We start from the raw sequence: 13,597 nt of genomic DNA on the forward strand, positions 1-13,597 counted from the left end.
ACCCGGCCCCCTACAGAGAGGTCCAAAGTTTAACTGGAGAATTAAAAGAGAAAACCAGCTCAGGGTGAGAGCCTGCTGTGGCCTCATGCAGGGACTGGGGAGCACTCAGCCATGGCTTTGATGCTTGCAGCCTTCCTTCCTTGGAGTTCCTCACAGCATGGCAAGGGGGTCACTGGGCACTAATCGCTTACTCTCTCGCCCCATGAGGTCAGGCCCTCTGGGGGTGGGGACCCTGGCTGACCTACCTGACTGAGAACACCCACTGGTAGAGACCCTTCCTCCAGCTGCCTGAGCACTTCCCAAGGCGGCATCTAGCAGCCGTCCCACCCTCCCTGTACTTCGGGGTGCTGCACCATGGAGGAGGCAGCAGCGCGGGTGTGAGTCTGACTCTGGGCAAGACCTGTGACCCCTCAGCCTGTAGGCGATCCCCGCCAGCCCCAGGTGCGCGTGCACAAGTGCACAAGTGCTTTCCAGGCAGTAGGTTCACACGTACAGAATGTTCTAGTGACCCCGGGGCTGGGACTTTCCGGTGCAGGGATCTTACACCTACTCGCCCATCCCCGGCCCACTGGTCTCTGCAGAATGAAATTTGCCATCCCGCTGTGTGCAGGGCAAATACAGTGCAGACATTCTGAAGGGCAGGTCAACCGCCGGATCGGAGACCAAGGAGTTGGTCTGGGGTTAACTGCCTGAAAGGGCTGAGCGGGGAGCAGGGCCCGGACTGGAAGGAAAGAGCCAGCGTGTATCGGTAGGAGAGGGGTGGCTCAGAGGAGGCAGGGTCTGTCCTCGCAGGTGTCACCTTTGAGGCTGCCAACAAGTGAGTGGTATATAACCTGGGGACAGGGGCACAGCAGTCACCGGTGAAGGCCCCCACTCCACCCCAGCTGCTCAGGCAGAAAAGGCACTTTTTTTTTTTTAGACAAGGCACATTTTTTAAAAGCTCCATAGGTGATTCTGAGGCCTGGCCAGTCTTGTACAGTTGAGTCAGGTTATCATACACGTGCCCGTGTGGCTGTGTGTGTAACAGCTCTGTCCCCTCCTCAGGTCGTCACATCTAGATGGTCCTGGAACTGTGACCCTGGTAAGTGGCCCTGGCTTGGCAGAACCAGAAGGTCCGGGGGGCTTACCTGACATCCTAAAGGGCATGAAGATCTTCTCATTGGTGTCCGGGTGTAGAATAGCCTGGCAAGAGCAAGGAACAGAGTACAGGGTGACAGTGGGAGAAGCAGGGGACATGGGGACAGGGAGAGAGGCAGGAAAGGAGAGCCCCCCATCCCCCCACCCCCCACCACAGGATGACGCCAATGACCAGTGGCTGTATCTTGCCTTCTGGTCAGTCTGTCCTTTCCTACCATTCAGGACCAAAGAAAACTAAAACATGGCCCCAAAGAGCACGTATCCTCTGACTGATGCTCAAAGCTGAACGCAGGAGGGTGGACTGTGTCTACCATGCAGGCCCTCTGAACCCCTGTGTCCGGCACACAGTAGGCATGTAACAAGGTTGTGTGGAAGGAGCCACAGGGAAGGAGCTCGAGGGCCCAGGGAAAGGTGAGCTGGCCTGAGCTCCAGTCTTCAGAAACTCAGGCCCTGGGTGCTGGGGAGGAGGGGGAGGGGCGACCAGGAACAAAGGGGTGGGGAGAAGCTGGGCACACAACAGAAGGATCCCTGGGACGGGATGGGGCAGGGTCCAGTAGGGCACGGAGGAGGGAAGGAAAAGAAGTTGAAATTGGATTACCTGCTTGATTTTCTGTGCACTCCAGAGCTGGAAGAAAGGGAGAGAGAGGGAAAAATTAAAGCATATATCAATTTAAGGTCCCGAAGCTACATTTTTAAACCAAGAGATATAAGGTAGGGTTACGTAAGAAGCCTGACTTAAATGAAGATTCTTCAACCGTCTCCCAGAATCATTAGAGGCGGCATGACATGATTTTTTCTCAGCTAGGCAGACTGCCTGGATCCCCAGCTTCGCCTCTTCTACCTGAGCCCCAATTTCCTCATCTGTAAAATGGGGATAATAGCTGTGCCTCTAACATTATTGACAAAATATATGCAAAGTGCCTGGAACAGCAGTGGGCACATAGTAAGTGCTTTATAACTGCTGACTGTTGTAGATATTTTTATTCCTATTGTTATAAGAAGGTTGTGGGGAGAAGAAAGTTGCTTTTGAGTGAGTGGTAAAGTTGTCTCTCTCCAGCACACGCGTGTGGCACAGGCTGGAGAAACAGAACAATCTGTCAATTCCTTCAAGTGATAGAAATACTGCATTTCATTGAAGCTAAGACATCATTAATCCTAAGACACTAAGTAAGAAAACGACATAATGCCAAGACCACCATCAATAAAAAGACTCATCCCATTGAAAGTATGTCAAAACGTGATCAAACAGGCCTTTTATTTTTTATTTTTTTTATCCTCACCCGAGGATATTTTTCCATTTTTTGTACAGATAGAGTGGGAGGGAGAGAGAGGAAGGGAGAGAGAGAGAGAAACATTGACGTGAAGGGACACATCGAGTGCCTGCCACCCGCACGACCAACCAGGGCCGGGGACAAACTGCAACCGAAGTACATGCCCTTAGCGGGAACCGAACCCGGGTCTCTCCAGACTGCAGGCCGATGCTCTAACCGCTGAGCCAAACTGGCCAGGGCCAAACAGGCCTTTTAGAACCAAGAAAACCTGGCAAATAAAATTTACATTTCAGGCAAACCAAGGGCCAGTGCACTTCTAATGGAGCAAGGAGAGTATGAGGTGAGAGGGGCAATGTGGCCAGCGGGTGATGGTAAGTTTTGTAACAGAACAGCTCACTTGTGTTTCATTTATATGGCAATGTTGTTGTCGGGAACAAAAATGGAAGTTATAAAATTGATATATTAAAGTTTATGTATTATACTCGCAGCAGTCTCTCAAGCCTTAATTCACAGCCTAATTACTCTTATTTTAGATATACTTCAAACATATTTTATTGCTATTCTGGGAAGATAGGAAGCAGTAGATTTAAAAATAATAATAATTGAGGAACAGAAGGGACTGACGAGAGAAAAACCAAAGGAGGTAAGTGAGAGCAGACAGCAAAGATGTAAAGGAAAAAAAAAAGATAAAAGACTGGCCCTCCTTTGCAGAGAAAAGGCCTTCCTGACGTGCACTGCCCGAGTCCCAGTACCCTTTTAGGTGGGCACCTTTCAGCACTGTCCCACAGCATCTCCCACAGTGCTGGCCACACAGAAAATCTAAAGCTATTCTAAAATAAATGTTTATTTTAGAATAAAACTTAAGATTTGTTCATATAGTTTTCTTTTAAAACTTCCCCATGATTCTGATGAATGGCCTGGGCAGAAAACTCTGGCCTAAGACATCAAAGGATTGTGTAAAGAGCAAGTGTTACCTGAAGGCTAAATCGCATGTTATTAAACAATGAATGGGTTACCAAGGAGATCAAGAAGAAATTAAAAACTTCCTGGAAACCAATGAATAACAACACAAAATCTATGGGACGCAGCAAAAGCTGTCCTGAGAGGGAAGTTCATAGCACTACAGGCCTACCTTAGGAAACAAGAAAAATTTCTAATTGACTGTCTAACCTCACAACTTAAAGAATTAGAAAGTAAACAAAAAGAAAAACCCAGAGCAAGTAGAAGGGAAAAGATCAGAGCAGAAATAAATGACATAGAAACTGAAAAAACAATTCAAAAGAGCAATGAAACAAAGAGCTGGTTCTTTAAAAAGATAAGCAAGATCGGTGGACCCTTAGCCAGACTCACCAAGAAACAAAGATAGAGAGGACCCAAATAAACAAAATCAGAAGCAAAAGAGGAGAAGTAACAACTAACACCAAAATACAAAGAATTGTTACAAAATATTATGAACAATTACATGCCAACAAATTGGACAATCTTGGCAAAATGGACAAATTTCTAGAATCACACAGTCTCCCAAAACTGAACCAGGAAGAGATAGAAAACTTGAACAGACCAATAACAACTAAGGAAATTAAAGATATAATCAAGAAACCCCCAGCAAAAGCCCAAGCTTTCAAAGAAGAACTAACACCCATTCTCCTCAAACTTATTCCAAATATTCAAGAAGAGGGAAGCCTTCCAAACTCATTTTATGAGGCCAGAATAATTCTAACTCCAAAACCAGATAAAGACACTACAAAGAAAGATAACTACAGGCTAATATCCCTGATGAACATAGATGCCAAAATTTTTAACATAACATTAATGAATCAGATCCAGCAATACATTAAAAAAATCATTCACCATGACTAAGTGGGATCCATCCAATATTTGCAAATCAATAAATGTGATAGACCACATAAACAAAATGAAAGATAAAAACTATATGATCATATCAATAGATGCGGAAAAAGCATTCGACAAAATCCAGCACCCATTTCTGCTAAAAACACTCAACAATGTGGGAATAGAGGGATCATATATCAACATAATAAAGGCCATATATGAAAAACCTACAGCCCGGCCAGTGTGGCTCAGTGGTTGAGCATTGACCCATGCACCAGGAGGTCACCAGTTTGATTCCTGGTCAGGGCACATGCCCAAGTTGTGGGCCTGATCCCCAGTGGAGGGCATGCAGGAGGCCAATCAGTATTCTCTCTCATGGATGCTTCTATTTCTCTCTCCCTCTCCCTTCCCTTCTCTCCAAAATCAATCAAAAGAAAAAATATTTTTAAAGAAAGAAAGAAAAACCTACAGACAACATCATACTCAATGGACAGAAACTACAAGCATTTCCCTTAAGAACAGGAACAAGACAGGGATGCCCATTTTTGCCACTCTTATTTAACAGAGTACTGAAAGTCTTAGCCACAGCAATTAGACATGAAGGAAAAATAAAAGGGATCCAAATTGGAAAGGAGGAAGTGAAACTGTCATTATTAGCAGATTACATGATATTGTACATAGAAAACCCTAAAGACTCTATCAAAAACCTAGTAGAGCTAATAAATGAATTTGGCAAAGTAGCAGGATACAAAATTAACATCAAGAAATCAACAGCATTCTTATACATCAATAATGAACTCACAGAAAGAGAAACTGAAAAAATAATCCCATTTACCACTGTGGCAAAAAAATTAAGATACCTAGAAATAAACTTAACTAAAGAAGTAAAGGACACATTCACAGAAAACTATAGGACATTGAAAAAAGAAATAGAGGAAGATATAGAAAAGTGGAAGCATATACCTTGTTCATGGATTGGAAGAATTAACATAATTAAAATGTCCACACTACCCAAAGCAATCTATAGATTCAATGCAATCCCCATCAAAATACCAATGACATTTCACAGAGCTAGAACAAATACTCCAAAAGTTTATATGGAACCAAAAAAGACCCCACATAGCCACAGCAATTTTGAAAAGGAAGAACAAAGTAAGAGGGATCACAATACCGGATATCAGGTTATACTACAAAGCGACTGTAATCAAAACAGTCTGGTACTGGCACAAGAACAAGCATACAGACCAGTGAAACAAAACAGAGAACCTGGAAATTGACCCAAGACATTATGCTCAATTAATATTTGACAAAGGTGGCAAGAGCATACAATGGAGTAAAGACAGCCTCTTTAATAAATGGTGTTGGGAAAATTGGACAGCTACATGCAAAAAAAAAAAATGAAACTAGACCACCAACTTACACCATACACAAAAATAAACTCAAAGTGGATAAAAGACTTAAATGTGACTCATGAATCCATACAAATCCTAGAAGAAAATGTAGGCAACAAAATTGCAGACATCATACACAGCAGAATTTTCACCTATACAACATCTAAGGCAAGAGAAACAAAGGAAAAATTAAAACATGGGACTACATCATACTAAAAAGCTTCTGCACAGCAAAAGAAACAACCATCAAAATGAAAAGGGAATACAATATATGGAAGAGCATAATTGCCAACAGTACATCAGATAATGGGTTAATTTTTAAAATATATAGAGTACTCATACAACTCAACAAAAGGAAGACAAAGAACCCAATTAAAAAATGGGCAGAGGACCTAAATAGACACCTCTCCAAACAGGACATACAAATGGCCAAGAGACACATGAAAAAATGCTTAACATCACTAATCATCAGAGAGATGCAAATTAAAACAACTATGAGGTATCACCTCACACCTGTCAGAATGGCCACCATCAACAAATCATCAAATGAGTGCTGGCAAGAGTGTGGAGAAAAGGGGACTCTACTACACTGCTGGTGGGAATGCAGACTGGTGCAGCCACTATGGAAAACACTATGGTGTTACCTCAAAAATTTAAAAATTGAACTGCCATTTGACCCAGTGATCCCACTTCTAGGAATATATCCTAAGGAGCCTGAAACACCAATCAGAAAGAATATATGTACCCCTATGTTCATAGCAGCACTATTTACAATTGCTAAGATCTGGAAACAGCCCAAGTGTCCATCAATAGATGAGTGGATAAAAAAGCTATGGTACATATATACAATGGAACACTATGCAGCTGTAAGAAAGAAAGATCTCTAACCCTTTGAGATGACATAGAGGGAGCTGGAGAGTATGCTAAGTGAAATAAGCCAATCAGAGAAAGACAAATACCACATGATCTCACTTATTTGCAGAATATAATGAACAGAATAAGCTGATGAACAAAATAGCCCCAGAGACACAGAAAGGAGTACAGTTCTGACTGACAAACCTCAGCAGAGTGGGGTGGGGAGAGGGATGAGATAAACCAAAGAACGTACATGCATGCATGTGTAACCAATGGACATACACGACAATGCTGTGGGGGGAGGGGATTGAGAGGAGAGTGTCTGGGGGGGGGGGAAGGAGAAACATCTGTAACAAAAATAAATTAATTAAAAAAAAAAAGAGGAAGTGTTTCTACCAGGCAAGCCTGTGTTCAAGTCACTTACTGGAGACATGGCCCTGGGCTAATTACATTGCCTCTGTGCCTCAGTTTCTCTATCAGTGAAATGGGCTGTTGTAAGGGTCAGGCAGTTGCTTCATGATTCCGGGCAATTTGCTTTTCCCTTTAAGCACACAGCAAAACTTGTACTTCCCAGCTTCCCTCACAGTCAGGTGGGCCACCCCCATGACTACGTGCGGGTTAATGGCCTGTGATGTTTGCCCTTCCAGTCCTGGACCCAAAGCCTCCCACAGAGAATCCAGTGGAGGATGATGAGGCCCTAGAAGATGGTAAAACCATGAAGTAGAAGGAGCTGGGTCCCTGGACAGGGGCATGTGCCAAGCGCCAGGGCTGCACTGGACTCTGACATGAATGAGAAACAGACTTTACTGTATAAGCCCTGAACTCTTGAGATTGTTTGTTACAGCACTTGGCTTACCCTGACTCATACAGAGGTTTAAATGAGATATGCATATCTAAACTACTTGGCCCACAGGACATGCTCCATAAATGCCTAAAACAGAGGAACAGTCATTCAAATGAGCAAAATTTTGATGGACTTAATGTATTTTTTAAAGTAACTTCATGTCTATTGTCTTATCCCTATAACATGCCTGTGAGCTGGGTAGGTTATTTTCAGACAAACTAACTCATCTTAGAGAGACTAATAACTCAGCCAGGGTCCCAGGGACCTGGTGGCAGATGGACATGGCCTCAGGCTCATGTCCTCCCTGAGCTCCAGGGGTGCTCTGGAGGAGATGTCATCTGGCTGGCCAGGGTGACAGCCAGGCCCGAGGCAGGAGAGCAGGAAGAGAGCTGGCTGACATCACCCTGAGGGCACAGAACCTCCTTGCCTCCTGGCAGCTGATATTCCTCGCCAGTATCTGTTCCTCCCCTCTCACCAAAGTCCAGCCAAGCAGCACTTTTGATCCCTGGTGGCATCTGTGTCCCTCAGGTTCAAGGACTGCCTCCCCTTCCTCCAGCCAGGGAGCAGCGATAGAGGGTCAGGCAGATGCTGACTTACCAGCAAAAGCAGAAGTTCAGCAGGGCTGTCAGCAGGCAAGGCCAGAACTCACAAATGTGTTCCCCACCCCACAGTGACACCATGACACACATGGCCCAGGCAGGCTAGTGTCACAGATAAGGGCAATGGTAAAGTCTCACAATATAGATAATTCCATGCTTTTCTATTTTGCTACGCACTTTCCCACAGAAGCACTGGGGCTGGAACCCAAGCAGTCTGGTTCCAGAAGCCAGGCTCTTTTTTTTTTTATCCTCACCTGAGAACATTTTTGCATTTATCTTCAGATAGAGAGGGAGGAAGAGAGAGAGAAACATCGATGTGAGAGAGACACATCGACTGGTTGCCACCCACACAACCCCAACCAGGGCCGGGGACAAACCACAACCAAGGTATGTGCCCTTAGTGGGACCTGAACCCGGGTCTCTCTGGTCTGCGGGCCAACGCTCCAACCGCTGAGCCAAACCAGGCAGGGCCAGAAGCCCCGCTCTTCACCACCATGTGCCCGTCTCCAGCACTGGCACACCAGCGCACTCTGCACGGTCCTCCGGGCATCCACAATACCCTGGCGATCTTCCCACTCAGCGTACAGAGAACCTTATTCTTCCTGATAACCTTGAATGAACATATTGTATGTTGTAAACTGTGACCTATTAGTGGACTTTTAGGCGATTAGTGGACTTTTAGGCATTTGTTTTTGTGTTGTTGTTGTTTTGTGGTAAATATACATAAGATTTACCATTTTAACCACTTTCAAGTGGCAGCTCTGTGGCATCAAGTACATTCGTACAGCCATCACCAGCGTCCATCTCAGAACTTTTCATCTTCCCCAGCTGAACTCTGTCCCCAATCAGCACTAACTCCCCATTCCTCCTTCCCCAGGTCCTGGCAACCACCCTTCTTTCTTTTCTGTGAATTTGACCACGCGAGATAGTTCATATAGATGGAGTCATACAATATTTGTCCTTTGTGGCTGTCCCATCTTTTATTGTTACAACCATGCTCTGGGGAATTTCCCTAGAAATTCATCAGCATTTTAAGAAAAAGGATAGATGTGTTCAGCTATCTGGCAGGATACAAAAGAAACTAATGGTTACTCTAGGGACGGGCAGTGGGCAATTGGGGGGTAGGGAAAGGGAAACGTGTATTTTATTCTCTACTTGTTTATATCATCAGAACTCTATAGATTGTTCATATGTTACCTATTCAAAAAGAATTATTAAAAATATTGAGTAACCATGAGAAAAATAGATATAGGCTGTACAACTTCTAAGCTCTTTATTGACCTCTATGGCGCAAACTGTTGACGGTCTGACAAAATTTATGTCCCGTTCTTCTGCAGTAATAGAACCGTAGTGGGCAAGTAGATGACCTGCTGCACTACATTTCCCAGCCTCCTTTGCAGGGCAGGTAGCTGACCTGCTGTACTACATCTCCCAGATTCCTTTGCAGTTAGGCTTATTTATGTGACTGAGTCCCCCAGTGGTATCTGATGGGAAGTGAGATGTGCCTTTCCCCTACCAGGGCCTCCCCATCCATGCTTTCTGTTCCTTTCCTGTGAGCCAGAGCCAGGATGTGGCTGCAGCCCCGCCCGCACCATGCAGAGGACAACCAAAGGAGGTGGTGGAGAAACATGACGGAAGGAGGCTGGGTCCCTGAATGATCCTGTGGAGGAAAGCCACCTGCCCTCCTGGAACTTGAACTGTTACATGGGCGAAAAATAAACTTCTGTGTTATTTGAGCTGGCTCATTTTGGGATCTTTTTGTTATAGCAGTTAGTATAATCCTATCTAAGATTACCCATTTGGGGTTAGCAGAAACTGCCTCCCATGATATCAGGGAAGCCTTTCCAGAGGCGGAAGGAAGGAATGAAAGCTCAGATAGTGTTTGAAGCTCTTCTTGTGACATTTGGCAATGCTCCCGCCTCAGGAGGCTTTGCAGTGAGGTGGGAGAGACATCTCCGCTTTAAACTAAAATTCCTAGCCATGACCTGATCTCGTCCAGGCTCACCCCAGATTATAGCAACAATAGCCAGGGTCACAGATTTTGGCCCGGGCTCAGCCATTAACTTACATGGTCTTCCTGTGCAAGTCACCACACACCTTAGACTTATACTGTGTTTTAAATGAATTAGGCAGGAGAAGGGGCAGGAAGTGGAAACAAGTCTCTCCAGAGCCCCTTCCTGTCTGATGATGACAGTCCCAGTTTATAGAGAGGGCGGGACAAGGACTTGGGTCTGACTTCCAGGTCTGGGCTTTTCCCTGGGACCTGCTGGACCCCATGACTCAAGTGCTGAATGCAGAAATGGCAGCAGGAATCTCCCACAAGCCAAGAGCTGGTTGCTAGTTTCAAGTTTCATGAGCCAGTCCTGCAAACAGGTTACAGATGGGATGTAAAGTATTCAATGAGAGTCCAAAAGTAATGCAGCGGATGGTCCCTCCATCCTGAGAATCTAGGACAGGCAGCCCCCAGCGGCTTCTTGGCAGACCACTGAAGCGGCACCACTTTAAACTATGATTCCTCAGCGTGACCCATCTCCTTTGGGCTCAGCCCATTTCCTCTGTGCCCCTGGCTGAACATAAAAATGTGCAGCCCTGACCCCTTGGAACTGATGGGCTGTAGCAACAAGCCACTGTGGATCTGGGACTTTGGACCTTGCTTGATGTTTCACTTGGAGAAGAGGACAGTGTGGGAGAAGCAGTCCTGGTGAGAGGTTGCTGAAACAATGCAGAAGTTTGTCGATTTCAGAAAGGGCCCGAGTCTCAGCTGAGCTGCCATCTGAATCTCTTAGAAGAAAAGGGAGGGGCGGAGGGTGGGTGGGCCCCGAAGAGGCTTCCGAAGGAGGAGTCCTGCCTACCAGGGGCAGAGCAGGGCACACCCCCAGCACCTGACCTCACACCCCAGGCAGAGGAGTTAACTGCCCAGGCCCCGCCCCTAGCTTGGCTTGCTCCCCTTTCCCTCTGCCTCCTTCCAAGCTGCTTCTGCAAACCTCTGAAGGCAGCAAAGACAGAGCCTATTTAAAACAGCCTCCAGAAGGCAATTAAACAGAGCCTGAAGGGGATCCTTCTGTAAAGCAAAGGATGCGTCCATAAAATAAAACTTTTAAATCTTCATAATTTATCATTTGGGCCAATCCCTTTATTCCTTGCCATTAATTTTGTTGCCATGGTTACTCCCAGGTAATGTGTACATATGCAAGTCCATGTGGGGTGAAGGTACCGCCCAGTTGTACAGATCCATGAAAGGACAAGGAGCGTCCCCCTGGTCCTGCAGCCTAGCACACAGCAGCAGCCGCGAATCCCCTATACGGACAGCTTCTCTCTATGGAGAGAATGGACCTTGGAGTCGAACCTGGATTTGGATTCCAGATCTGCCACTTGCTGGCCATGCAACTTAGGGCAACAATCTCTTTGAGCTTCCACTTCCTTGCTTGTAATATGGGAATATGAATACTTATTTTCAAGGTTATTGCAAAGATTAAAGAAAATCCAATTTGTCCAATGAATACTTACTGAGCATCTATTATGTGCGAGGCAGTATGAATACATCAGAGAACAAAAAAGACCCCAAATCTCTGCTTTTATGGAGCTTACATGTTAGTACAAACAGACAGTGAGCAATAAAAATAATAAATAAGCCCTGGCCAGTTTGTCTCAGCAGTTAGAGTGTTGGCCCATGGACCGGAGAGACCCGGGTTCGATTCCCGCTAAAGGCACGTACCTCGGTTGCAGTTTGTCCCCGGTCCCCATTGGGGTTGTGTGGGTGGCAGCCAGTCAATGTGTCTCTCTCACATTGATGTTTCTCTCTCTCTCTTCCTTCCTCTCTCCCTCCCGCTGTATCTGAAAATAAATGCAAAAATGTCCTCAGGTGAGGATTAAAAAAATAATAAATAATAATAATAATAAATAAGTGGATTCTCGGATAGGTTAGCAGGATGGGTGCTTCAGAATACATGGGAAAGTAGAACAGGTGTGTGCTGTCAGCAGGGATAATTTTATTTTCATTTATTGTAGTGGGGTCTACACAAAAGGAGAAGGTGAAGAATGAGAAGCATGAAGGGGAAACGGGACCTGATGACACGGCCAGGGCCACAGCTTCTGGCATAGGGAAGAGGGATGGAAAGAAAGCCCAGGCTGGAGCTGGGGTAGAAGAGGGAAGAGGGAGACACTGTGGCTGCATCCCCCTCCCCTGAAGCACCCTAGTACCTGGATCCCCTTTCGCCCTGGCCCCTAAGACTCCACCTCTTATCCGGCTTCTGGCCCTGGTGGCTGCTTCTTTTGTTCCCGCCCCTGAACTTTTCCCCTGACAGATTAAGAAGGATGATGTTTAGAGCCTGACAGTAGCCAGTAAGGCGGTTAGGGTAGTTTTCACTGAGGTGACATTGGAGGAGATTCTTGAAGGAGGGAGTGGGCCAGGCAGATACCTGGTAGGAGACTGTTCTGGCTGACAAGACAGCCAGCGCCCCCGAAACAGAGAGACAGCAAGGAGGCCGGTGTGACTACAGTGGACCGAGTAAAGGGGAGAATAGCAGGAGGAAGGTCAGACAGAAATGGGGGCTTTGCAGGCTGTGGCTTCTACTCTGAGTAGAAAGGGGGGCACGACAGAGCTTCTACTAGAGCAGTGGTTCTTAATGGGGTGATTTTGCACGCAGGGGACATCTGGCAATGTTTGGTTGTCGTGAATTGGGAGAGGATGCTGCTAAACATCCTGTAGTACACTGGACCACCCCCAAAATAGAGAATTATCTGCCCCAAACGCCAATCATGCCGAGGCTGAGAAACCCTGGAGCAGAGGAACAAACCATGTAATGTGTTTGCATAGATCACGCTAACTGCTACAGTGGGAGTGGACAGGGGTGCCCACATAGAATGGGAAGACCACCCAGGAGACTACTGCAGTGACCCAGCCCAGAGATGTGGCCACAGCATCCAGTACAACACCCAGCACATTATACAAATCCTTCAACTAGTATTGATCACTTGCCTGTTCTGTGCTGATTAGAAGGGCCAACAGGGGTCAGCCCAGAGGGGCAGGGTGCTGATCAGCATCCCAGAAGCTTGAGGGTAGGGGTCAGGGTAAGGGGCTGGAAGTCAGCCAAGCCTTCCTTTCAGCCAGCTTCTGACAAATCTACTGATACCCAGAGAAGATCTAGGGTGCAAGTATTTTAACTCAGTATTTTCTCTGCTATTTTCAGCAAAGCCCAAACACAGCTGACCCCATTTCCCTCTGCCAGAAGAGCCTTCAGGATCTCTTCCATCCCAGCTGTCCTTCTCTTCCTTCCTTCCTTCCTTTTCTCCCTCCTTCCTTCCTTATTTTTTTTTCTTTATTGATTTTAGAGGGAGAGAGAGATGGAAACATCAAAGAGAAAGAAGATCAATTGGCTGTCTCCCCCATGCCCTGCACTGGGAATCAGGCCCACAACCTGGGCATGTGTCCTGACCGGGAATTGAACCGGCGACCTCTTGGTGCATGGGTCGACGCTCAACCACTGAGCCACATCGGCAGGCTCATCTGTCTTTTCCTTGGTAGCTTGCAGGCAGAAGTCCATCCTGCATGGGGCCTCTGGGTAGTTGATATGCTTTGCTGGGTGCAGAGTAAGCACTTACTAAAGGTGGGCTCGTTCCCAGCCTCTGAGGAACGTGGAATGATGGACAAGAACCACCAAGCAGAAG

General features: G+C 46.2%; 1 protein-coding gene across 3 annotated transcripts in view; it reads right to left on the bottom strand.

Annotated features, from left to right (window-relative positions):
• SFXN5 (sideroflexin 5) overlaps positions 1–13,597 on the bottom strand; it is a 114,298-nt gene that overhangs the window by 72,494 nt on the left and 28,207 nt on the right. For all 3 annotated transcript variants that reach the window (XR_004959681.1, XM_036262700.1, XM_036262699.1), the window contains exons 4-5: positions 1,736–1,762; positions 1,128–1,182 (exon numbers count right to left, since the gene is read on the bottom strand). Coding sequence is in view for 2 of the 3 variants with exons in the window: in XM_036262700.1 (XP_036118593.1) it covers positions 1,128–1,182; positions 1,736–1,762 (82 nt within the window). In the remaining variant the exon portion in view is untranslated. The remainder of the gene's footprint in view (positions 1–1,127; positions 1,183–1,735; positions 1,763–13,597) is intronic.

This window comes from Molossus molossus, unplaced genomic scaffold (assembly GCF_014108415.1).
Source record: "Molossus molossus isolate mMolMol1 unplaced genomic scaffold, mMolMol1.p scaffold_m16_p_15, whole genome shotgun sequence".
Taxonomy (NCBI): Eukaryota; Metazoa; Chordata; class Mammalia; order Chiroptera; family Molossidae; genus Molossus; species Molossus molossus.